Below are 27,907 nucleotides of genomic sequence, written 5' to 3'. Positions count from 1 at the left end.
TATGGATCTTTTCTCTCCTGTAGTTCTGCGTTTGATGTGAAGACAGGGTTGAGGGTGGCTGTGAAGAAGCTGTCCAGACCATTCCAGTCCATTATTCACGCCAAGAGAACATACAGAGAACTACGGCTGCTCAAGCATATGAAACACGAAAATGTGAGTAATATGGAGAGAGAGAGGAAGGAGAGCAAAAACTAGCATGCTAACACGCACGTCCTAATTATCTGAGAATATAAATCTTTAGATGCAGACAGTAGACCAATAACTTATTTTGAACTTATGAGCTGCTTATCCAACATATCTGTCCTGGGATAAGATGGATTTGGCTCAAATCCAATACCGTGCCTTTAAATGTGTAGCTTTGTTACGTATTTACGCATTTTAACTAAAGTGAATCATGTCTTCCCATATTTTATAAACTGTTTCCATATGAGGTCCACTTGTCCATAATTTAAACTGTCTGCTTCTCTTGTGCAAGATCAGCATTTCAACACATGTCTCTGTTCCTGCTGTGTATGTGGATTAGGGTTGGTAAAACATTGAAAATCAGATACTAATCGATACTCTAACTAGTATCAAAACTCAATACTAAAAGCATCCCAGTAAAAGGACAGAAATGAAGCTTTCCTGCATAGCTTTAGAAAGAAGAAAGATTAAGTCTATGCTATTGGAGGTTGAAATGGTGTTATTGTGACTACACTAGTATATATACTAGTATATATAGTAGTTATGGACCATAACCTCGTGCAGTCTTTTTCTAAAGCTGTTTGGTTCAAGTGCTGCTCAGCGCTTTGGTCCAGAAACAAGCGTTCAGTTCATAATATGCTTTAGTAAATAGGATTACTGTTATTGATAATACTGGTTTGTAGAAGAAACAATATGGAAACATTTGAATAATGCAAAATGAAAAAAATTGTGGGGAAAAAATATAGAATTTTTTTAAATAAAAACATTATCATAATAATTACGATTATGATTGGAATTGCATGTTTAAAAAGTAGTTTAGGGTGCACATTGGACACAACTCAATTAGCATGAAGATTTGAGAGAAGACAGAAATATGAAGTGAAAAACTAATACAAGAATTCTGTGCTTTTTAGAAAGTTTGCATAGATCTAAACTACAGTTATAGGTCAATAAATAAGTCATGGCAGTCTTTTTAATTTCGTAATTGCACCAGGACATATTGCCGTTTTTATTCCAATTGTGATAATTTGTGCAGTGCTAATGGAAAATCTGTAAGCATAATTTAGTAGAAATACTAGAACTCCAAAAGTTCAAAAAAGCCTGATGGCGACAGTAACTCTGTACATCTCATTTAGTGTCAGTAATATTTTGATGCAGTTAATACCACCAACAGAATTAATTTATATATTTCTGTTTTTTGTCCAACTGAAAAAGAAACTTAAACAAAGCATTTAAAGTATGTCCTAATGGAAGACAGTGGTGGGATTTAATAGGTTTTTTCTTCCCACTCCTTTTCAAACTTAATGTACATTTCACATGCTTTCTTATTTAAGTGTACTGGATACATTTACTCCTTGTGTTCATTAATCTGCTCGAAATAAATAAATCCATGGAATGGATGGATGGTGTTTCAATAGATTAAACACAGCTGAGTTGTTGCAGAGGTGCACAATATGTCACAGTTGAATCAAAATGAAAATATGAGTTGGCACAACCCAAAGACTGCAGTTCTTTTGGTAACAGAATGTCCTCTGTGATTAACTAAATATCCTGTCTTTTAATAGAAACATGTGTAGTTTCCATCTCTACAAGCATGTTCTTGCTGCTTATAGTGTGCACGGTGAACTCAGTCCTTTAAACATACTGTATATTACAAATGTTAATACTTTTAAAAGTCACAATTAGATTTAGTTTTTTTCCAAACACATGCAGCCCTACTTGGCACCAGACATTGCAATCTGTCATTGTGTCCTTAAGCAAAACACTTCATCCACTGCACTCTATACATGAATGATGTGATGGGAGGAGGGGATCAGACTGGCACACTGTGAACAGTCCACCTTAGGCCAGCTCTGACTTCTATAGGAGCTTAGTAGTGTAGGAATGAATAATGCAATGTAAGCACTTTGGGTCTGGAAAAGCAAATGCAGAAAAATGTTCAAATCTCTTTGTGCAAGATGTGGAATACAGTTACTGAATTAGCCTGCATATGCTCTCCATATTAAATGTAGAGAAATATCTGTGTAATCCCTCAGTGCTCCAGCTCTGCTCTATAACAAAAGAAGGGCAAATTCTGTTCATCCATGTAGCTTCTTTATGTTTGTATTCAACATCATTTTTAAAGGCAAAATGACAAAATCATCAATAGTTTCAACAGATTCTTATATTGTAATTAAAATGTGTTCAATGTTTCCTCCACCCAAATAATATACTGAATGAATTTGGCTGCTGGAAATTTTTTTTCTAACATGTATTATAATTCAAATTGTATTTATGATTTATGTTTAAAGGTCCTACATTACACAAATGAGTCATGTGAGCTTTAAACCATGTTATAATGCTGTTACCTCATCAAAAATACCTGGAGTTGTGTTTTGTTTCATTTACACATGTTTGAGTAAACCCCGTTTACATCTCCGAAGTTCAAAATGCTCCGTTCTGCTTTGTGATGTCATGAAACGGTAGTTTTCAATTTAACAACTACGTTTTACTTTTAGTTCAGTAAAGATCTGCAAATTCAGGGCTGAAATCATCCAAGTAAATATGTAAGGAATTTAAAGACACAGTGGAGCACTTCCTGTGCTACTACATGAGGTGAAACAACAGAGTGTTTGCAGGGTTTGTGTGTTAAACATGTGTAAATCAAACAGAACCTAGCTCCAGGTCTGTTTGTGATGAAGAAACAACATAGATCAGAAAATACACAACATGGGCCCTTTTTAATAGTTCTAAACCTGACATAAACAAATCATCATTGTACCATTTCGGACTAGGACTCTCACATTCCTGGAGACGGAGGACTCGAAGGATGGAGTGTTTTGCTCTCGCTGTTGCCATGACGCTGTTCACATGTTGATTTTTGGGAAGGCTTTATCCCCCAATCAGCTGTCAGTTGAGTCTGCGATGGACCAATCAGCTTTGAGCTTGTATCCCGGGGGGGAAAGCAGATCTTTCAATAAACCTGGGGACATGGGGTGTGGAGGGGGGCAAGGGGGGCATAGTTTGGGGATTTGGGGATTTGCGGCATTATAATTTAAATCCAGAGCACTAACTGTTGAATAAAACATGTTTGATAGCTTTCAGTCAGCTCCAATGGTGAAGAGTCATTATCACACTAGTATTTGTATAGAGAGATACAGAAACAAACAAGTAAAGGTGCAATGTAACTTTTCTGGTAGAGGGTCTGTCTTAAGGCTGTGGAATTTATTGAATTTTGATTGCGATTTTGATTTGTGTCTCAAATGATCTTCAAACTCCAAATATAATCGAGTTGAAATGAGTCCTGGTTTAGTCCTGGTTTAGTCCTGGTTTAGTCCTGGTTTAGTCCTGGTTTAGTCCAGGTTTAGTCCAGGTTTAGTCCAGGTTTAGTCCAGGTTTAGTCCAGGTTCAGTCCCAGTCAAGTTGAAACGATTAAAGCTTAACAAAGTTTATTTTGGGATATTTTTTTGTATAAATAAATATATAAATATATTTATTTTATGTTTTCAATATAGAGATTGAAGAACAGCTGCATATATAGTTTATTTTGGATACATTTATGTTTTTCTATGCCTTATTTCATGTTCAAAGTATATTTTATTCATTTTATGTTTTATACGTCACAAAACTGCACAAAATCTAGGTACATATTTGTAACTTATATGTATTTTCAAATGGAAGGTTTTGCGTTAATGATTAATAACAGAATCAATCAATATCAATAAGTGTTTTTTTGTTGTTTTTTTTCACATAGAAATGCTGAATAAATGCAACGTGTAACTAAAAAATAATCACATGGAGACTTACTAAAGGCCCGGTGCATGATTGTAATTTTTTTTTTTCCCCCATGTATTTTTTGCCCCAGCACAGAGCTACTGTATAAGCAGTTGTTGACATGAAAATAAGTCTGTTGCGTACGGTCTTCATCTAATTATTAAGTGTTTTATTATCTGAGAATCAGGCACTAATGTTATATAAATGTTGTTTGCTTCACCATCATGGCAAAACTCCGCTCTGTTCTTTGAAAGTTGTGAAAAGTGCTTATAAACTCATTGTGGTGAATAATGAGGACGCTCTGAATGCAGAAGGGAAGTGAGGAAGAACTTTGAACCAGTGCAAATGAACTTAAAATAAACTAGTTGTGTTTTTCACATTTTTAAGACAGTAAAAATCAGGTACAGCACTTTTAAAGTTGGACATTATAGTGAAATATATTAATCAAAGGACCCTGGGTTGTGTAGTATGTGTAGTACTGTCTTGTTTTTCAGTGTAACTCTATATGCTGCTGTTGTTATCTGGCCCATTTAAATGATTAAAAGCTTGTGGTTTCCAAAACAGACAGTGAGTGGACCAGCCATCGCTTCACCTGATATCAACCAGAAATGACCATGAAAACCAAGCAGCTGTCAACCGTCTGAATAAAGGACACACAAATGCATTGTTTGATAGTTTATTTCAAGGCTCTGTAGCAGATATTTTTCTGTCTTAAAAATGTGAAAAACAGAGCTAGTTAATTTGAAGGTGTGCAGTGATCCAAAGTTATTCCTCACTTCCCTTAGGCATTCAGAGCACCTTAATTATTCACTGCAAGGAGTTTATAATGACTTTTCACAACTTTCAGAGGCAGAGTGACTATAATGCTAACAACTGGTATGCGAACCGCACACTTCCAGATTATCGGACAGTAAACCACTTTATAATCTGATGCTGACAGAACACTGTGGACTTATTCTCACCTCAAGAACTGCTTATACAATATATCTGTACTGGAGCAAGACACTTTTGTGGAAACATACAGTGATTCTTGTGAAGATTACATTTTAACGCAATTTATTTTGAAATTAGTTTTAATAATGTTTCCCGTTTTCTTTTTCTTGCAGGTAATTGGTCTATTAGATGTTTTTACGCCTTGCACGTCTTTGGAGGAGTTCAATGATGTGTAAGTTTTACCAGAAAAACAATATTACTTTTGGACTTCTTTTGCCATAATTACATTTTCTTGTCCAAAAAATGAAATCTGCATAAAACAGTCAGGTTAACTTATGGCCATTACACTACATTTGATTCTGGACTTATGACTTGCAGGAACTTTAACGTCTCAACTCTTTTGCAATGCTTTTACCGACTGAGGATTGGCTGTAGATTGTAGATTGGCTCCATTAGAACTCTAGACTGCTACAATATTGTTTGAACATTGTCAATGAGATAATAATATAAAATGGTAAGCCACTGTCCATATCGCCCACTCCTTACTCATGCTAATCTGTTTTTGTGCAGGTATTTGGTGACTCACCTGATGGGAGCAGATCTAAATAACATTGTGAAGTGTCAGAAGTTAACAGACGACCATGTTCAGTTCCTTATTTATCAAATCCTCAGAGGCCTAAAGGTTTGTGTTCTATTACACCTATATACACCATTATCTATGTATATACAGGAGCAGTCAGAAGATGATTATTTCCACTGTAGATCCTCTCTGAAGGCATCAGAACTATGAATGATACATGTGGAATGTAGTAAACAGAAAATAAACTCAAAGTAAGTCAAAACTTGTTTTAAACAGTTTTTACACTTTTACATTGAACTCTTGACATTGAAAAGGCCAAGGGTTTGCAGCACTTTCGAGAACGCATAAGGGTGAATACTGAAGATTTGAATATAATATACATAAAATGTATATATATATTTTTAAAACTAAAGAAAAAAAAACATTGAATGAGAGGGTGTGGCTAATGTTTTGACTGGCCGTTTAAGTTGCAGGTTGTACCACAGTCTGTATTGGCTTATTTGGTTAACTGAGATAGGGAGAAGTACATTTAATATGATTTTTATGGATGCAGCCTGAATGGTGGCAGTGGTTGAAATTCTTGCAAAGTACTGACTTCTAACCGATTTTAAGTGGTACATGGCGCTTAAGAATTATCGCTCCCGTAGTCAGGAGCCAGTATGTATTACTCCACGAAGAGTAATGTGTGCATAAGGACCGATAAGGAACCCAAAATGACACCTGTTAAAAGACATGTTTATGAAACAGATTTCAAACTGCGCAGAGCTCTGCGCGCCACGGGGCCCGACCACACCCTGCTCCGCGGAGCGCGGACACCCTGCTCCATGGACACCCTGCTCCGTGGAGTCTCTCTTTTGCGCTCAACTCCAAGGCTAGTCCCGGTTTAGTCCTCCTGGTTCAATCTGTAAGCGGCGAAAAAATCCGGCATCTCATTCGCTGTTTCTTCTGGGACACACACTTCTGCTAAATGTGCCTTATAATCCGGTGCGCAGAGTCCCAAAAATCTGGTAATAGGCATGTTTTACACTCAGTCTTCCAAGTCGGGAGGGTGACAGTGGTCGGAGTGTTTGTAGAAGAGCTGGTATCGCAGAATATGAAGTGCACACAGTCATAATAACAGTTCAGTTGTGGTGGTCTCAGGCTGTTTCACTAGTTGAATTGGTGAGTTGGTAGAGATGATTCGTCAAACCACACCTGAGAGGAAATTCACGAAAAGCCACACTCCCACTCTTGTTATATTGCTTATTACAGAATGTTGTGTAGGCACCATAAAAAGATAATAGTGTACATAATAACTACACAGTAACAACAACAACATCCATGATGATGACTGTAATATTAATAGTTCAAGTTTATTTAGACTTTATAGCACATTATCAGACATGCTGCATAATAACACTGTCAGTATACTGACAAGTCCATGTGCACTGCACTTTGTGTAGAGTGATTAAAAACTGTAAGAAGTGTCATAATTGTATTATAATTTCCTTTATTATATCTTAAAGTGGCTTAGAAATAGACTGCCTTTTGTCACAGCAAGTGCAATTTTGTCCAACACACCAACAACTTTCTCTCTCTCTTTCTCTCTCTGTCTCTTTCTTTCTCTCTCTCTGTATGTCTGTCTCCCTTTCTCTTTCTCTCTTATTTCTCTGTCTGTCCCTCTCTTTCTCTCTCTCTTTATGTCTGTCTCCATCTCTTTGTCTCTCTCTGTCCCTCTCTTTCTTTCTCTCTTCATGTCTGTCTCCATCTTTTTCTCTCTCTTTCTTTCTTTCTCTCTCTCTCTCTCTCTCTCTCTTTCTCTGTTCTTTGCACACTGTTCTTTGGTGGTTTGATTTTTTTTCCCCCTTAAATGTCAGCACCTTTAGTTTGGCATGTATTTGAGTTTTTCAAATTAATTGTTTTCCAATGGTGAAATTTCTGAGTTGCCACTAAATGTTTGCATATTAACACTTTTCATTAAAAGTGTCAAAATGAGATGATTGTGTGTAATGGCTGCACTGTTGCCGCACGCGTCATTGTCGCGCCGCCACACTATGGCTCTATATATTTTCCTGCTTTTTTGTCTTTGGCCAATCTCATCCCTGCGTAGAGGAGAGAGAGTTTTCTAAGTGCTTCGTAAGGGTGGTGCAAGTGTGGCGTGCGGGTCCTGTGAGACTCGTACGGGACCCTGGGAGAAATTTCGGGTTGCGAGTGTCGTGCGGGTCTTAAGAGTGTCGTGAGACAATAGTACGCCATACTTAAGTGCCACGCAAGGATCTCGTACGAGTCAAAATCTCGTACGGGCGACCTGCAACGCACTCTAGTTGTTTGTACGAGGCAAGTACAACCCTCGCGGCCCGTGCGACAGTCTTACGAGATGTGGCTCTTATCGCCGTGCTATATAATACTGGGCTCGTCATCACTACTTCTTCACATCGTACTCATCCATAAGGCTGTAGTGCTGAATGCGGGTCGGTAGGCGCTGTTCCGTATGCGTCCGTCTCTGGTGCCATTAGAGCTTTACGCACGCTGCTCTGTTGGCACGAGAGGGGCTGTATACGCCCGACCTCCCTGCAGGTGAGAGCGCGGTGGACATGCCAGGTTAACGAGTGCGTACAAGTCTGCATCTTTTAAGTGCTTGCACGAGGAGAAGCGGCTCTGCAGCCACCTCTTTATAAACTTTTATGAGTTTATAAGGGACCCACGCATTTCTGGGTCCCTGTGTAAGCCGCTCTGTCCTCCATGAACAGGTAAAATTCCAATCCTTTAGCCCTTATTCATGAAAATACCCAAATTCCTAAATCATTGATCCTTTTAGTGCCGCTGTCTGATTCTCGTGCGCCCTGGTCTTTGGCGACAGGTAATGAATGTCTACTACTCCTGTCCATCCACAAAAATGTACAAATTGTCTCACAATCCAGTTTGTCGTAGTTTCTCTGCTTGGCCGTATCATTGCGCCTTGAGCCAAGCGCATGTTGCCGCGCGCCTCCATCTGCCCCGTAACCTCTTCATTCATAAAAATTCCACATTCTTATGCACCATTGTGCGTAAAGGTCTTGGTCCTTGTAGCCGAGCAGCGTAGCTACAATGGACAGATGCGTAAGAATTTGGAACTTGTCGGAATGGCGGTATGTCGGAGTGACGGTATTTCGGAATAGGGTTTGCCGCCCCCCTTTTGGGCTCCATCTCGTCGACGAAAACTTGGTGTGTACAGTACGGCTGCTACGACTCGTGTGTACCCGCACAGGCATCACATCAGCTTTTATACGGGTCGCGCGAGCCATGCACTTGACCCGTAGGAACGACGCAATTGGCGCAAATGGAAAAACCTGTACGACACACCTGCGTGACGCGAACTTACCCGTACTTCCCCCGTAAGTTTGAGATACGTGCTTGCGCTCGCAGGAAAAATGTGCATGAACATTTCTTCCCTACGGGCTTACCAGGCGGTTTACGAGCTTCGAATCTTGTACGGGCCACTCGCGAGCCCCGTACGGACTTGGCCAAAAATTGCCCGTGAACTACCCGTGGCGACCCGTGCGGCTTATTGTGACTAAGGCTTTATCACTACACAAACGTAACCTTTCCCTTTCTCTCCACAGTACATCCACTCCGCAGACATCATCCACAGAGTGAGTCCTTGCTCAGGCTTCTTACTCTTTACACTCTTTACAGCTGTTTATATTCTTTAGTTGTTTTTAGACCAAATTTTAGGTTAGGTTCTGGTTAAATCTCATGTCAAGCCTTGGTTTTGTATGGTATTCGAAACGGTTCAGTCCAAATTTAGTCTTGAAATTGTCCTTTATGTAGTCCTTGATTTAGTCCTGGTTTAGACCAAGTTAAGTCCTGGTTGAGTTCTGTGTTAGTCTTGTTTTTTTATAGTAATAGGCCTGGTTTTGTCCCAGTTTAATCTTGCTTTACTGTTGGTGTAGTCTTGGTTTATTCTTGGTTTAGTCTTGGTTTAGTCCTTATTTAGTCCCTCTTTCTTCCCAGTGTTGTCTGTTTTGTATACCTAGTTTAGTCCAGGTTAAGTCCTGGTTGAGTCTTACTCTTGGTCTTGTATGGTATTAGGCATGATTTAGACCTGGTGTAGTCAAAGTTTAGTCTTGATATAGTCCTTATTTTAGATGTGGTTTAGACCTGGTTTAGTCCTGGTTTTGTCTTAGTGTAGTCCTGAATTAGACTTAATTTAGTCCTGGTTTAGTCTTGGTTTGGTCTCTCTGTAGTCCTGGTGTAATCTTGTTATTTTCCCCTTGGTGTAGTCTCATTTTAGTTAGTGTTGTTTAAGTCCTTGTTTAGTCTTAGTTTAGACCTGTTTTTTGTTCCTGGTTTTGCCCTTTGATTAATCCTAGTTTAGTCTGGTAGTCAGTTCTAGTTTTGGTCCAAGTCTGGATTTGCCCTTTTCTGTTTTCATATAGCACTCATGTTATTTTAGACTAATATGTTTTAGCTTGTGTTTGCTTGGAAAACAATGTCTTCTGATAATTGTCAAGGTCCATCTGGTCTCTGCCGGATGAGCCAAAACAAAACCTGCTGTTTTTGTTTTGAAGTGATTCTCAAAAATTCACTGAATGAAAAACTTCTTGTTTTTATTTTTAGGACTTGAAGCCAAGTAATTTAGCTGTAAATGAGGACTGTGAGCTAAAGGTATGTATTTTCAGGATAATTTTAAAAGTATAATTTATAAAACTCTGTATTTATTCTAATGCATGTTCAAAATGTATCCCTCACTAAGATTACACCCCCCGAGGCAGCTGTGGCTACAATAGACCTTTTTCACAACGGCCGGAAGTGCTGCGATGTAGGTAAACGTAACACCCGGTTAATGCATTTCTGTGGCGAAATATCTTGTGTATTTTCCACCAGCTTCATAAATCTGCCCCATCACCAAATCTTTAATCAACAAGCTCCACAAAGGATAAACATTCTTCCATGAAGAATTTATTCACAACTATCAAGGGAAGAAAGCTTAAAGGAGAACAACAACGACGCATTAGTGACACACTGAACAAAACTAACGTTATGGTCATGAATAAAACAGAAGGAACTTGTTCACTCAGACTTATTCTACAATTAAGATTAAAAATCTATTTCATGATGTGGATATTTGCATAGACAGTGAGATTTGTGTGATCTGTGAACATCTGTAGTATTCAAACTGCAGAAATCTATATCTACATCATGAAATAAATTTTTAGTTAACAAGTTACTTATTAATTGATTACTTATTACTTCTGTTTTATTCATGAGCGTAACATTAGTTTTGTTCAGTAGTTCTCTAATGTGTGGTCGTTATTTTCCTTTAAGCTTTCGTCTTTCTTCCCTTTATAGTTGTAGATAAGTTCTTCATGGAAGAGTGTTTATCCTTTGTGGACTGTGTTGAAGATTTGGTGATGGGGCAGATTTATAAAGCTGCTTTAGCATACAACAGACATTTACACAGACATTTTACCACAGAAAACCATTAACCAGGAGTTACGTTTACCTACATCGCGTCATTTCCAGCCGTTGTGAAAAAAGTCTATAGTAGCTTACCACCACTGGGTATGGAGTGAATGAATAATGCACCAAATGGTTAAGTGACTTTGAGCTTCTGAATAGTCTGTTAAACCCAGAACTAAACCTGGGACTGAATCATTTGGGTTCTTAACTAGATTGAACTAATCAAATAAATCCAAATATCCAGACATTCCATATTCCATAATGACAATAAAATCACTTAAAATATACCAAATTCTCTACATGTATTTGAGCAGAATGTGCCCTGCTGCCCCAGGACAGTTGTACTGTAGAAGTTCTTCAGTGCATTTGTACAATCTAATGTAAATTATATCATTTTCTGATCTCTGTTTTAGTGTTGATTCCTCATTACAAACAAACCTGGAGTTGTGTTTTATTTCATTCACACATTGATTTGATTTGTTCCACCTCTGTTCCACATTGTGACATCACAGGAAGTGCTCCACTATGTTTTTAAACTCCACACATCTTCACTAGAATCATTGATTTCAAACCTGAAATTTCAGATCTTTACTAAACAAAAGTTAAAAGGAGCTGTTAACTTGAAAAGTACCGCTTCATGACATCATAAGGTGGAACACAGTATTTTAGGCTTTGGAGATATAGACAGACTAATAACTGGTGGGTTTCAGATGATATCACAGCATTCTATAAGACAATATTAATTAATACAGATGGGGGGCAGCTAAAATGAATATTGTTAAAATGTAAAAAGATGTAATACAGTGATTTCTACGGTTTAGTCAATAATTTAAAATATCAGGTTCAACCTTTGTGAGTTTACCTTTCAAATATTTCGTGGCAAGTATAATGTAGCCCTTGCCCCCCATTTGGAAGTATGACATCATCACATACCGGAATCTGAAAACCACAATAGTTAGTAGTACTCAAAACACAACTCCAGTATGTTTGAGGAGGGAACATTACCTTATTACATGGCTTCAGGTTGCAATGTGTAACTTTTCTGGAGGGAGTCCACAACATGTTTGCCTCCATGGAGATGTAACGCTTCGGGTTAAATTGTCTACAGTATGGTATTAAAGTGATTTGTCTTGCATTTATTCAACTACAGGTATTATTTATTGCTCCAAAAAAAAAAACATTCTCACTGTGAGTGAATTCGCCTCTCCTGTAATTTATGGCCATACTGTGGGACATCCAAGCACATCTTCCTGGAGACCAGCAGGTCAAGTCAGGTTATGCAGTGCACCTTTAAAGCTCACATGAGTTAATTATGTGTAATATAGGCCCTTTTAAATGTCTTGGTGTGTTTTTCAGATTTTGGACTTTGGTTTGGCACGGCACACAGACGATGAGATGACCGGGTACGTGGCCACTCGCTGGTATCGCGCTCCAGAGATCATGCTGAATTGGATGCACTACAATATGACAGGTGGGAATTCTGACACAACTCAAATCAATACGACTCGTTCATATAAGTGCTCAAAGCTGTTACTGCATCTGCAACTGCGCTGTGTACTTCTATAATGACTCCCACACACAACAGTAAATAATAGCAGCCTTTTGGGAAAAAGTAGGGCACCAATTTCACTTTATGTTGTCCAGGTCAGAGGAACTTTGATTTAAAGCATACAGTATATAAGGGGAAAAATATATAGAAATGTAAACTGATGGTGGCTTTCCTCTATATACAAACTAATGGTATAGCTCTGAGCAAAGGTTTTAGCATGGTCTGTCATAATAATGTTCATTCTTTAGTTAATTTTAAAGGGCCTGTACCTGATTTCGTCCTGTGTATTTGAGTAAAATGTGTGCAAATGTTGTACAGATTACAGATATTGCATAAGCAGCTCTTGAGGTCAAATTATGCCCACTGTGTACTGTCTGAATATAATTATAAAGTGCTCTATTGTTCAATAATGAGGAAGTGCGTCTTAGCCTGCTAGTTGTTATTAGCATTACTGTGACTGCAAAAATCTGCTCTAGAGATATAAGTCAAGTTATGACTTATAAACTCATGCTTAATAATTAAGATGCTAAGTTAGGAATAACTTTGGACCAATGCAAACTGTTTAAAATGAAGCTGATCAGGGTTTTTATGTTTTAAGACAATATCAATCTGCTAGAGCGCATTTTAAACTTGATAATAATTAGTATTATAATGTATTTATAATGGCCAAACCTCCTTGTCCAAGCCTGAGTTAGATCACAGAAACTAATTAAGGTTGGGTTCAGATTGGTTTGTTCTTCATCTTAACATTATTTCATGTATCTTAAGCCTTTGCGTCATACCTTATGTTAAAGCCCTGCTCCTTGTGTGTGTTGTGTGTGTCCAGTGGATATCTGGTCTGTGGGCTGCATCATGGCTGAACTCCTCACAGGACGCACACTGTTCCCCGGCACCGACCGTATCCTTTCAACAGCACCACAGTTTGGATTTCACTGTTTTGAAACTGTGCTTATTGAAGTATTCATGTGTTTGCTGGTGCAGTGCACGTGACCTGTTGTCATGATATGAACAAAAATCTGCTCATATGAGACTGATCTTGGAACATCGGTATTTGCTACAGTTAGCCAAAGGAAACTGGGCGCAAACAGGACGTGTACTTGAACTGCTGAGCTAAAGTCATTATTCAGTTCTGAAAGTTGCAGCCTTTTGAACAAACACAAATGTCTCTTGTCAAATACATTTTATTGCTCTGTGCAAATACAATTTTTTTTTTTTCAGAACACAAGTTCAAAGCTGAAGTCTTTCAAATGCTTATTTCAGGGTGTGCAAAGTGCGGTCTGTGGGCCAAACTTGAGGCTTTCAAGAGAGCTTTATTCAGGCCTGAGGGGGCGCACAGATTTTTAGTTATCTGCTTCAATTCAGTTGTGTTTTGAATAAACTAAACTGTTCTATCCTCCAATACAGCAGAAACATTAGAGGGCATTTAATCATAGATATTTTCACAAATTACACTACTTGTGCAAAAATGCAGAAAAATTCAAAACTAAGAAAAGGACATTTGTCTTTTGGCCCAACATAAACATTACTACCTCCTCTTGCAGATAGGCTGACTGCATTCAAACTGGCCCTCCACTCCTCCACATTTATTCGTCCCCAACACATGTCTCTTATGGCTGCAGGTCTGTGATACTGGCACCACTGTGAATCCTGCAGTAACATCACATGGATAATGAACAGTATATTACACAACTATTGCACAACTGGAACATGTTTAAATTTCTGTTGTAAAAAGCTGAGTCACTGAGAGCTGTAACAGGAGGCCGTCCCTGTGACTCATCTGCCCACTACGATCTCGGCCTGCTTTGGTCCAGGTTTTGGGCTTAGTTGGAGGAGCAGTTTATGGAGAGGAGAACAGCATTTAAACCAGAGAGTTAGTGGTTTGCTCAGAATGTTCCGCAGTATGACCTTAAACATATTTATTTATGATTTATTTAAAGGTTCACTATGTCACTTTTCTGGTGTGGGGTCTGCTGCCTAATTGTCTCCATGGAGATGTTAATGCTTTGCCTGATCTGTGTTATAATGTTTCCTCATCACAAACAGGCCTGGAGTTGTTTCATTCACACATGTTTAATACACAAATACTGCAGATTTAGGCGGTGTTCTTCTCTGTTGCACCTTTTTATGTCATCAAGTGGTAATACAGCAGGTGCACTGTCTTTTTAAACTCTATACACTTTTATTAGAATCATTTTCATGATTTCAATTGCCAAGCTCTACTAAAACGAAGGGTTCAGAAGTGGAACAGAGCATTTTGAGGGTTAGAGATGTAGACAAACTAAAAATAAAGGATTACTCCAAAATGTGTGAATAAAACAAACACAACGCCAGGTCTGTTTTTCACGAGGTAACATTCTAACATGGCTTAAATGTCACAAGAGTCAAATACGCATATTATAGGATCTTTAATAAATGCAGATATGAAGTATATGAAGTAGTTGCATAATATGTTTTGGTTCAGAAAATTAAATTTCTTTGTGGAGTATCTGTGGGTGTTTTTAGTCTCCCACCACGTTTATAATGCAGCACCTGGAGGAACTAACTAAAGCTCACAGAGCAGTGTGCTGCCACAGACTGGCATTATCATAAGAGAAATGAATGTGGTGTTAGCAAAATTAGCACTTTGTTATAGAGCATGCATACGGAAAGCAAAGCAATTGCACCTTTCAAATCCATAGTTATTTTACTAATAGTTTGCACAGCCAGTTTGTACCCTACTTTTGGAACAGTGCTTTCACTCAACTTGCATCTGATGTGGAACTTAACAAATGTTTTCTTGTGTATAATATAGTGTCAAAGTACAGCTAAATCATTCAGTGCACCTTTAACAATCTGCAAAGGGTAATGGTGTGTGCTCTATGTCACTTTTTTGATGGAGAGCCTACTATCTACACTGACATGTTTAATGCCCCACTGTGGAACATTCTAGGCAGCACTATAGCAGCTGTCTTGCATTTATTAAATTCAAGTTTTTATTGGTTAAAAAAAATCTTGAGAAACATGCATTCTTACTGTAAGTGGGATTGCCTCTCCGCAGATATGAAGTTTAATGCTATACTGTGGGGCATTCTAGGCTAAGTGATGCATCTCTATGGAGACAATCAAGAAGTCACATGGTGCATCTTTTTTCTTTTTTTTTGGGGGGGTGATTGCTTCGTACAGTTAATAGTTGTTGCAGTACCAGTAGTTGTTGGTTTAAATGTCAGGAGCACTGCCTTTTCTCTGGTGTGTTTTCCTTTATGTGGAACGGTAGACATTGATCAGTTAAAGCGTATTATGACGCTGGTTGGGACTCCGGAGCCTGAGCTCTCCATGAAAATCTCCTCAGAACCTGTGAGTTTAAATACTGCCTGTGCTCAGCCAGTCTGTATGCTTCAAACCTCTGCTCAGCCAATCAAAACGCTTTGTAGCTCTGGACAATGCCTTAACTGTGCTACTGACTAATCAGAACGCCTTAACTGTGCTACTGACCAGTCAAAATGCTTCAACATGTCCTACCTCCAGCCAATCGAAATGCTTCAGTACTTACACAGAACTCTAGACATGAACTAAATGAATGTGGCTGCCTAATGGATGCAAATGGCTGTGTTTGCTTCATGTTAATCTTAGCTTGTTTTTGAAATCTTGGTGTCAAAGTAGTGCTAATATGCAAATTTTCATTTAACCAACAGAAAGCAGAAAGACTTTCTTCCTATGGCAGAAACAGTAAAGCTGCACTATGTAACCTTTTGGTGAAGATCCTGCCATCTCCTTGTCTCTTTTGCCTGAAATGTTCCATAGTAACATTCTTTTGTATTGTTTGTTTTGTTTTGTTTTTTACTTTTTAGTATTAACAGTTGAATAAATGCAATATATATGTCTAATGCCATATTGTGGAACATTACAGACAAAGCAGTCCCATATATGAGCAGGTGGTACCTTCCCATCTTAAGAGTTTCATAGTGCAGTAAATGTGTCATGTTCAGAAATGAAACACAGAAAAACTCAATGTATGTTTTTGATTAGGAAAAGCTCTGGTTCATTACAATGTTATAATTTATTTAGCTTAATTAAACCAGACTTAAAGACTATAGAACATTTTAACTTTTTCTGTGATTATGTTGTTTGTAATTTCCCATTACTGCCCCCTGCTGGTTACATTCTTATTTGGAGCTCTCTATCATTATTTCAGTTTTCACCCATCTCTCCCTCATTACCTACATGTTTTTACCGTTCTATTCGTCCCCCTCCATCTCATTTGAAAATCCCATGTTTACTGAACGCCCCTTGACTCGTGCACTTTAGACATAAACCAGCTGCAGCAGATCATGCGATTGACTGGAACGCCTCCAGCCTCTCTCATAAGCAGGATGCCCAGCCACGAGGTGAGACGCATGCCCCCCCAAAGGTGTCAACGGATTACTCATCCAAGATTATAGGTGCAACAGACTGTATTAAGAATCGAGTTAAGGGGTTAGAAGAGGGCAGGAGCAGAGGATGCGGAGGAGAGGGTCAGATGGAGCAGAGGTGAGGCTCAGATCAAGCAGTAAATGACAACTTTACATTTCAAATAGCTGAAATAAACATCCCCTTTCTTATATGAATGCATTTTTTGTGCATAGCTCTGTGTGCCTGTCACAAGCCTGTACATGTGCTTTGCCAGGGCTCCAATCTTTGTTACTAATCCAGGGCTCCATAACTTGCATCATTTTTGCATGGGGCAGGTCAAAATCTCACAATTCTTCACTATTACAAAACCTAATACCTACTTGAGTTTAAATGGCTTGAATTCAGTTTACTAATCTTGTTTTGAGGGCTCATTTTGATGTAAAAGGTCTTTTTGTATGTGTTGAGTCTGTATAGTCCAGATCATGATACACATGATCAAAATATTTTTTTATAATCATCTAGTCACAATTAGTCAATTAATTGATACTTTGCAGTGACATTACTCTGGGGTTGTTAATCTTAAAAAAATACTCAATTTAAAGAACACATTTTCAGGAGCCTGTGATCAGTTCGAGTGTTGACTAATACTTGTGACTGTAATGGTATTCGAGAGAGACTTGTTTAACAGCACAAATCCCAGCTAAATCTGTTCTTTATGGTTAGATTTAAGTCTAATTTGAGTGACAGAGCTTTACACAGAACAGTGCCCCCAGTTAACTTGACACCCCCAGGGAAAGTTGATGACATGATCTGCAAAGTATTGATTGATACAGTCCAAATTTCAGGACATTTCAATTTGGTTTCAAACTAAAAAAAATAATCATAAATAAATAGAAACAAAATACTTATACCAGCAAATACTTATTCAAATAGGCCAAATAGTTCAGCAAGTACTTTCTGGGGCATAATCTAGACTTGACAAAGGTAAAGTACAACATTGGAGGGAGCTTAAAAAGTGAGGTCATCTATTGTTAGGAACTGAAATCATCTGGAGGTGTGCTGGATTTCAATGTATGTTTGTATATGTAATGGTCTGCGTGTCTCCATGGAGATGATCATGATTTGCCTAGAATGTTTTACAATGAAAAAATTTATGCTTTTTTTTATGTATTTGGGAACAACAAAAATGTAATTGAATAAATACTGTGCAAAGTAATAACGTCTCCATGGATACAAGCATGTGGCAGATGCTTCAAAAAGTCAGATTACATATTTCACTTTTTAAAATGTCTTGTTTTGTCATTGTGCAGGCAAGAAACTACATAAACTCACTTCCCTACATGCCCAAGAGGAACTTCGCTGACGTCTTCATTGGAGCAAACCCTCTGGGTAGGTCATGCGTGTACAACTCCATCTAGTGGTGACTGACAGTGTTACATGTACAATACTTGAATTACAGTGGCGGTTCAGTGCAGCTGGTCACAGTCTCTGCCTTGTGTCTGTGGGTTTCCTGTGGGAGCTCTTTTTTTTTCCCCCTTTATAAAAAACTTGCATTCATCCCTTTTTCTCCCTCCTCCTCCCCTTCCAATCCCCCTCTCCTTTTCTCTTTTTCTATCCATCTTCCTCTCTTTTTCCTCCCTCCCTTCCATCACTCTCTCTCCTCTCCCTCTTATCTCACTCTCGTCTCTCTCCTCTCCCTCTCCTCTCTCTTCTCCTCTCCTCTCTCTTTCCTCTCTCTTTCCTCTCCCTCTCCTCTCCCCCTCATCTCCCTCTCCTGTCTCTTCCTGGCTCTTTTGCAGCGGTGGACCTTCTAGAGAAGATGCTGGTCCTGGACACAGACAAAAGAATCACCGCGTCTGAGGCGCTGGCTCACCCGTACTTCGTTCAGTATCACGACCCGGACGATGAACCTGAAGCTGAGCCGTACGACCAGAGCTTTGAGAGCCGCGAGCTTGAAATCGAGGAGTGGAAGAGTGAGATCCCTTGAGATATTATATATACTATATATGTTATATATACATGTGTTATGTGTATATGTGTTTAAGTCTATGGAAATTGTTCAGTATGACAGGCAGCAGACTGCACCTAGAGATGATTTCAGTCCAGAAAAATTTGCTCTTCTTATCAGTCATCTCGTTTGCTTGGACTGGTGTCTAATCATATCACCTTTATCTATTTTTATCTAACTGTATCTATCTTTATCTAATTTTATCCAATTTTATTTAATTTAATCTAATTTAGAAAACTAGGATTGATAGAAATCAGATTGCTCAGTTGGAATCCAAAATATTTGAGGAACCTTTGCATTATGATTTTATCTTACAGCAAATTTCAAACTTGTAAAACATTGAAAAGAATACATCTGCAATGTGCAGTGTGTACTTTTTTGAACTACACAAATTACCTTTTTGTTTTTTACTAAAATAAATCCTGGTGGTTAGGCCTGTAACGATAACAAATTTTGCTGGACGATTAATTGATGAAGAATTTATTGCGATAAATGATAATATTGACATTTTGAGACCAATTTCAACTAATATAATGACCATGGAATAAAAATGCAAATACATCCTCTCAATGATTAATAAACCTTACTTTCTAAATAACTTTTAACACAGTAACTGTAAGACAACCAAAAACAATAGGCCTAAATAAAACAGACTCAACACAGGACTAGCCTAATGTACTCTGGCTCACAGCAAGGACTTGTTAACAAAAATGCACTTGAATAAACCATTGCTGAACCAAACACAACCAAAACAATAAATAAAATGGATTATTAAGTCTCTGTAACAAAATTGTCCTTAAAAGTGATTTTAGTCACTGACTTACATTGGAATATTATATATCGTCTCTCTGTGGCTGCTGCTGTGAGCCTCGTCATTTTGGTCTTGAAGTGTTCATATTAACCCGCGACACAAGATGCTGTTTCGCTATGAGGGAGCCTCTGTCCTGTCTGGTGTCGTGTCGGTTCGGTTTCGGGATTTCGGGTTCTCCCGGGCGCCAGACTTGTTGTGTCGCTCGGGTTTGGGTTTATGTCGCCTGTTGGGGTTTGGGACATTTCTTCTCGTTTGCGCGCTTGCTGCATTTGACGCACGCGGCTGTTGAGACGTGTCCCGCTCACCAGTGTTGATTCGGCATCGTGACTTGTTTTGGCGATGAACGGAGATGAACAGTTTTGTCACTCTGACAGCGGCGCTAGCTTGTGTTGCTAGCGCACCGCACAGACAGCGGCTTTCTGCATTTGCAGAATTTGGATTTGCAGAAAGCGCGCAGACTGCGCCCGCTTCCACTGTGTTGATAAACACAGCGCACGTTGGTTCAAGCGTCATTACGCTTGTTAAACGAGAGGAGTCAGAGAGCGATAGATAGACGCCTTCTAACATTCAGTCTCTTTGAGAGCGAGAAAGAGTGAGAGAGAGCGAGGAAAACAAACAAGCATGCAACTAGAATTTATCGTGGCTGGAAAAATTATCGAGTTCGTTAAAAGTTATCGTACGACTAATCGATTTATTGATTATCGTTACAGGCCTAATATATTGTTTTATTTTCTAGGATTAACATATGAGGAGGTAGTGAGCTTCGAGCCTCCACACTTCGATGGAGACGAGATGGAATCCTGACTTTCCTCCTCCTCTCCTCCTCTTTGTAATATAAAACGGCACTCTTTTGGGACGATCATGAAGCTTTCTCACTCCTCCATCTCATCCAAGTGCCTGTCACTTCCATTTTAGGCAATCAGGGAACCAATCAAATCAGTTCTACCCTCCAGAACATTATAGCAATTTAATGGCTCTTTCTGTTACCGCCCATTAATTTTAAAGGTCCTATTTTATGCCCAATGGCGCTGCACTTGATTTTTACTGTCTTAAAAAACATGAAAACCAGAACTAGTTCATTTTAAACAGTTTGCAGTGGTCCAAACTTATTCCTCACTTACCTTATTATGCACCACGATGAGTTTATGACTTTCCCAAGCCAGAGTGGAGTTTGGCTGTCACAGTAAAACAACTAGCATGCTAACACACACTTTATCCCGATTATCAGGCAATAGAACACACAGCAGCACACTTATATTGTATAAGCAGCTCTTAAGGTCAAAGTATCTGTACTGGGGCAAGACAAATTGTTTTCAAATTCAATCCATACACTATTTTGTTCAACTTGATTAAGCTTGTATATTTACTCCCACCTTGTGATATCATTAGGTAGTAAAAAGGGATAGTCTCTGCGCCCTCTCATGGTGTTTTGCACACATAGTTGAGTTACTGTGACCTGTTTTTCCTTAGAAAACTTGCCAAATGCCAAAGTGTAAAAAAAAAAGCCTGTATAATGTTTAAAATAGGACCTTTAAATCATTCTATTTGGTGTTTTTACCTCATTATTGTTTACGTGTAATCCCCAACTTTTGTAACATTACATTTCAGTATCAGGTAAAAACAACGTGCATCTGAGAATAATATTGCGGAAAAGTTGAACAGTCACAAAGTTATCTACACTCTGTGCCAGTGCTAAATCAAGATAAATGAGTGTTGCTTCAGGGAGAGCATCTGATTAAAAAAAAAAAAAAAGTCTTATCTCACACTGTTTGCTCAACCACACATAAAAATCTGCTAATCTGCTTTGACCTGGCCTATCTCAGGTAAACATTACAGGAATATAACATACTGGGATCTAAGACGAGGGGAGGGCATCTGACACACAACAGTTTAACATTTCCACAATATTGGAGCTTATTGAGATGCACTCAAACAATGTATATACCAAGGATCAGTATTTTGTACCATAAAGACAGAAGATATTGTATTTTAACACTTTATTAGGTACACTTGTCCTAAGCCTAGTTTAGTCCTGATGTAGACTTGGTTTAGTTCAGGTTTACTCCTAGTTTAGTTCTTGGTCTAGGAAAGGATTTTGTTGTTTAGTTGTAAAACCCAGTTTAGTTACAATTTTATATGGACTAATTCAAGTTCTAACAAGGACAGGACCAGGACCAGGACTTAAACCGAGGTTGAACCAGGACTACCCCGGGACTAAACCAGGCCCACACATGGACTAGACCAGAACTAAACCAGGGCTAAACTAAGACTGAACCGGGACCCCAACTTTCTTGATTTAAACTCAGGATTACAGTACAATTTTAGTTGATAATCGTTAGAGCAGGTGTACCTAATAAACTGACCAGTGAGTGCGTTTCCACAGCCACTGCACACTTCAGGACATGAAATGTACATTGTGAATTCAATTTATTTCTACAATTTCACATTTAACTAAATCACATGAATTGTATTGAAGCCTGGTGGTCCAAAACGGCGTCTGTGTTTAGATTTGAATATGTGTAATGGCCCGTGAAGGTAATTCTGGCAATGACATAGATTAGAATGTTGTGGAAAATCTTCTTTTTTTTTTCTATTAATGCAGAGAAGTGTTGTTTTATCAGTGATTCTCTAATGCTACTCAAATGCTCCTGATTTTACAATTAGAAAGGAAAACTGGCTCCACAAGTATATTATAACTGAATTTAGACTAAGCCAGATCTTGGCCATGGTGGAAATGCACATGGATTGAATCTGTGACTTAAAAACTTTGACTAAAGCAAGGCTAGAGATCAGAACTCATCTTTTCACCCTGGAATAAATCGCGGGTCTGAACCAGGTCTGAACCAGGTCTGAACCAGGTTACTGACTCGGACCAGACTTAGACCACGACTAGACATGCACAAAAGAGCTGGACTAAAGCATCAAGCTCTATCTGAACCAGAGCAAAGGATTAAACCAGGTCTTAATCAGGTCTAAGACTTCTCTCTAACCATGATCTTGGGCCACTTTGAGAACCACTGATTAGGGTTGGGCGGTAATACGGTATTATGGTATACTGCAGTATCAAAAAGTAACAATAGTATCAGTTTCATTACCGTCATAAAAAAAAAAATCTGCAGCACATAAGGACCTAATATAATATTATAATTTACTGATATCTAAATTTGTTTGCTCAGCACAAATTAATGTGTGGTTGTTTTTCAGTTTAATGCAATCACGATTTAAATCTAATATTATCTATAATGTTTCTTGGGGAGACGACGTTCGATTAGTTTCGTTCCGCTGTCACGTGATGCTCATAAGGGAGACCAAGACAAGATGCAAGTCTGGCTGCAAGCGAGTTTGTCCCCCAAAAAATACTAGTACTTCAGCAATTTGGCAGCATTTTGGCTTCAGGTGCACATTTCTTTACGTTTTACAGAAACGAAACTTAAAACCGCATGGCTAATTTGCATGAACTGTACGTGCTGATAAAAACAGCTTGCTTCTTGTGCTGCTGATGCGGTTCAACTTTTGTCGGACTAAAAGACACGACTCAGTGGAATATGTTTTTTCAGTGGAATATATGTTTTTTCTGCGAGAGGATTTGGCGGCTGACTGTGAATCGCGGCTGTGCATGTCACGTTGGAAACGGTTCGTGTTTTAACTTTTCAGAGATTATGGGCCTGGCTCCACCGCATGTGTATTTCGCCCTACATGAGCGTAAAAACTGCAAATTTTGGACGCGTAACTTTTAGAATGCATGGAACGTGAATGAGGGCGGTGCGCGCCTGAAGCAGCGCGTCCTGCGCTCGTAGATTCCAGAACATAGGATCCATCCAATTTTTGACGCTCCACGCAAGCGCAGGTGCGTGTCCCCATCAAAATATAGAGAGAGCATGAATCTTTGGTTGTATTTGTGCGTTTACCATCAGTACAACGTACACCTGGGGCAGATCTGTGTCGTATGAAAGAGCCCAGTTCCAGAAAGACTGTTAATAAGTGCTTTAAAATGTACTTTTGAAATCCTGGCGTTTGCTGTGGTGAGTTTGTACAGAAGGTAAATACAAGTGTGTTCAGCTGTTAGTTTCACTGTGGACCTGGTACAAGCGACTAAACGCGCCCAGTCAAGTTTGATCGTTTTTCGCATTGACAAACACAGTCAGTGCTGCGCATGTATGTCCTGCTGCAGCTGCCGGTGGAGCCGCTCTCTTTGTTTGACGCGTGGCTGTGGTTTTGCGAGGTTACGCACATAAACGCTGACGTTTTGGTAATACGGTAATACTGCATACCCCGGTAAAATCCTGAGACGGCATCACAGTATCAGAATTTGGATACCACCCAACCCTACCATTGATATACCTTACATTCAAAGAACATTTATTTGAAACATTCTAACTGGGGACCATGCACTAAAATTTAAGTTTCTCTCGTTAATTTCCATGATTCACCATGTGCATCTTTGTCTAAATCTGTTACATTTGACGTATTTCCCACAACATTGTAATTTTTGTGCCCGTTTACTGTGCATTAATAAGATTTGTTTCCATTGGCTCATTTAAAGACATATGATTGCATACTTTTACACTGCCTTTTATCACTTCTGTAACTCTAGATTGTTGTGGCATATCTTAAAGAGGGGGTATTATGCCAAATTCATTTTTTTTTTTGGCTTTCTACCATGTTATAACTTTGTTCTCGCATCAAAAAGAAGCCTGAAGCCTACGTCTCCCACATTCCCACACAATAATTCTCCATAAATCTACAAAGCAGGATTAAAACCACACACTAAATCTTCACAAACCTTATGTGATGTGCAGTAGTTTCAAAACGATAAAAGGCAACATTGTGGTTTAAATGTGTTATGTGTTAGCAGTTAATACCCCATAGAAGTGTAATACCTCCTCTTTAAATACTTACCTGAAATTCTTAATGTATTGAATGTTTTGGGGGCACCGGTCTTGCATCTCGGCTTGTATTTAAGAACTTTTATTATGTTGTTTGTATATCAATGTAAAAGATAATATTTGTAAGTTTTTCTTATTTTTATTATTTATGAACAGTCACCTGGATTCTGTTTAGCCATGGGGACTGCATTTTATGTCCAGTAATGTTTTTAACTCACGAGACTAGAATGAATCTATTTATAATCAGTATTTGAAATTATTTAGTTCTTTTTTTTTTTTTTTTTTTTTTTTTTTTTACATTTATTTAACCTGTTTTAGTGATTTTCAACTGGTAATATACCATTTTTATTTTATAAGACAATTTTATTTAATGTAACTTACTATCTTCAAAATACCAGAATCTTAACAAGTATTCAAGGTTTCAATGGTTGTCCATAATTATCCTTACTAACGAAAAACCAGTAATATACAGTCCCGATTAAAGATGTAATATGTGCATACTTTTCCACGGAGATAGTTGAATGCTTTGCCTGGAATGTTGGTACACAAACACATTTATTTGATTTTCATAGTTACAAACATATCCTTAAATTCAACATTCTATGCCATACTGTGGAACATTCCAGGCAATGCAATAACATCTCTAGGAACCTGAAAAGTTACATAGTTCATCTTTAACTGCAAAAACTAATAATCCATTTTAATTGTCTAGCTTTCAGTTTACAACTAAATCAAATCTAAAGCAGGGAAGTTGTCTTGACATGTCTAAAGTCCATAGGAGCTGGTTTAACCTCAGCACAACCTGACCAACCAGATGAAAATCCAGTTTCTGTTTATCCTGCGGTACTTTGCCAAAATTGTAATATTGATTAATAGTGAAATCTTAATCCAACTGCTCTAAATTGTCTGAAATAGTTGGTTTTCAGATTCTAAAATGTAAAATGTGATGTCATATTCACAAAATGTTGAACCTGTGATTATATTCATGGACTCTGCTCTATAGGTGCTTTTCACACTTACAGGAAAACGTTTGGAAACATGCGGGTGATGACTTCCGTTGTAGTTCCCAACACTGGGCATGTGATAAAACCATGGATTCAGCAGCAGCGTCTTCACAACCTGCCAGTTTTCCATGGGGGCAGGATTTTTTGTGAAATTCGATTATTTATTTTTTGTGAGGTCATTCACATTTTCAGTTAAATGCGACTTGTTTGTGACTTGTTTGAACTTTAAACTCCCCAAAAGTGTCCCACATGCGCTTTGGAGGACACCACAATGTCACATGCAGTGTGCTCAGTGTTTATGGAAGTCGCCTAAACATGGCTGCTTTGTTTGAGTCTTTAGCCTCCTTGTATTTGGCTTGCAGGCTCTTTATTTTTTGTTGACATTGGAGCCAGGACGCCTGTAGCCGCGCTCGGACATTTCTTTGGCAATAATTTGAAAAACCGCTCAGTTCCGATAAGACTCCTGCAATTTGACCTGAATACAGCGATCCTCCCCAAATATGAATGAACTCAATAACCTCGCTTTCCCTCCATTGACTAGACTCCGAGCCTGACATGTAGGTGGGATGAATGTGACCTGGCCGTTGAGACTGAAGTCGCATGTCAAAAGATCGGATATCTGTCATTTAGATTGTCATTAAAAGTTCAGATACAGTTCACACGGGAGGAAAAAAAATCAGATTTGGGTCACTTCAGGCTGCAGTCTGAATGTAGACAATTCGTGCCTTTGAAGTCACTTACAGACATCTGATCTGCAGAACATAACAGAATGCTACAATGACTCTATATATATATACACATATACATACACACACATATATATGTGTGTGTGTGTGTATGTATATGTATGTATATATGTATATATATATATATATATATAGTTAGACAAATTATAATACACAAATTAATATGCAATTTATAAAAAGGAATAAAAAAAGAGACATTTAAATTAAGAAAACTGAGCCATTTTCTCAGTTTTCTGCTATCACCAACAGAGCCCAAAGGAAGTCACATGTTTCCAAACATCTCAAATAGAACCCATTACATCAAAAACCCACTTTTAACTCTATTCATTTGAGCTATTCCCACCTGTATTTAATAGGCTTGGTCTATAGGATGTTGTGATGTCATCTGAAGACCAGCAATACTGTTGATAGTTTTAAAACAATGTGAAAAGTCTTTGACATTTTAGTTCACATTATCACTATTGCAGAGACATTCAGCTGTGTTTTATGCTGGGAATAATCAAACAGTACACAGATCAGAAAATAGCGTTAATTTTGTTTTATTCACATCCCTGCACATTTCGGCATATTTTAGGAGTTCTTCAAACAACTACAAAACACTGCTTCACTGTACAACATCTCTAGAATTATTTGGATAATTTCAGCCCTGAAATTGCCTCTCTACTGAACTAAAGATAAAATGTTGCTGTTAACTTGAAAATTAGCAGTTCATGACATCACAAGGTAGAACAGAGCAGTTTGAGCTTTGGAGATGTAGACAGAATGTTAGTCAAATGTGTGAATGAAACAGCAACTCTGGGTTTTTGAGGAAGTAACGACATTCTAACATGGCTTAAATGTAACAAGAGTCACGTAATATAGCACCTTTAAACCAATGTCAAAGTTCTTTTCAAATCAGACTAAACCTGAATTAAATCAGACTTCAAATCTGGATCTGACACAGGACCACTGAAGTTGACCATTATTCCCTTATCCAGTCATTAATAAATGTTGATTAATATTTACCCTTTAAACATTTCAATTTCCTGTGTGTAAATATCAAAATGTGATTCCTGTGATTTTGTAAAATAATTTTCTTTTTAAATCATTGGTTTGGGCACACTGTGGGGGCAGCATATCACTGGATGCTGAAAACTTTATTTGAAACATTTTTTTCATTCATGTCATGTTTGCATTTTGGTTTTTCCAGAGGTGTATTCAGAATGTTATTTTCACATGTACCACAAGAGCAGACCACCTGTAAATATCAGCATTATAAAATAAAGCCTATACTATTTTTCAAAACTATTATCTTTGTTTTTATTGGTTAGCCACACTGATGGAACTGAATTTCTTATTTGCTATGGATCCTACCTGGACAACTGAAGGATTACACAAACTACATTTGAGTAGGATTTTTGACACTTTAGTACAACACTCCAAAACAAAACCAAGCGATTTGAGCTCAAACCATTTTTCCTCATTAACATCACTAACATCACCTAGTTAAGCAGCACACACTGGTCAAACAGGACCACCTAAAGCCCAATGCACTGAGCCTGTACCTCTGTATAATGTCACTGAGATGATCGGGTAAATCCTCCAGCAGAGGCCTCTACACATCCATAAATACATCACCATCGTTCGAGTTCCAAGAGTTTTACTCTTGTTCTGGCTCAGCCCCCT

The 27,907-nt window shown here is 38.4% G+C and overlaps 1 protein-coding gene across 1 annotated transcript; it reads left to right on the top strand.

Annotated features, from left to right (window-relative positions):
- On the top strand, window positions 1–27,529 carry mapk14b (mitogen-activated protein kinase 14b; the record flags this gene model as incomplete). The annotated part of the gene is made up of 11 exons (XM_055160308.1): window positions 1–153; window positions 5,043–5,101; window positions 5,440–5,551; window positions 9,031–9,060; window positions 10,028–10,075; window positions 12,227–12,341; window positions 13,246–13,317; window positions 16,704–16,783; window positions 18,098–18,176; window positions 18,587–18,760; window positions 20,343–27,529. Coding segments are annotated over 11 exons (990 nt in total), but the record flags the coding sequence as incomplete, so codon positions are not given.
- Between the last annotated feature and the right edge of the window lie 378 nt (window positions 27,530–27,907).

The sequence above is a fragment of the Boleophthalmus pectinirostris genome, unplaced genomic scaffold (assembly GCF_026225935.1).
Source record: "Boleophthalmus pectinirostris isolate CB_2022bp ecotype Guang Dong unplaced genomic scaffold, ASM2622593v1 HiC_scaffold_3, whole genome shotgun sequence".
NCBI classification, from domain to species: Eukaryota; Metazoa; Chordata; class Actinopteri; order Gobiiformes; family Gobiidae; genus Boleophthalmus; species Boleophthalmus pectinirostris.
This window is presented reverse-complemented; position numbering and strand designations above follow the sequence as displayed.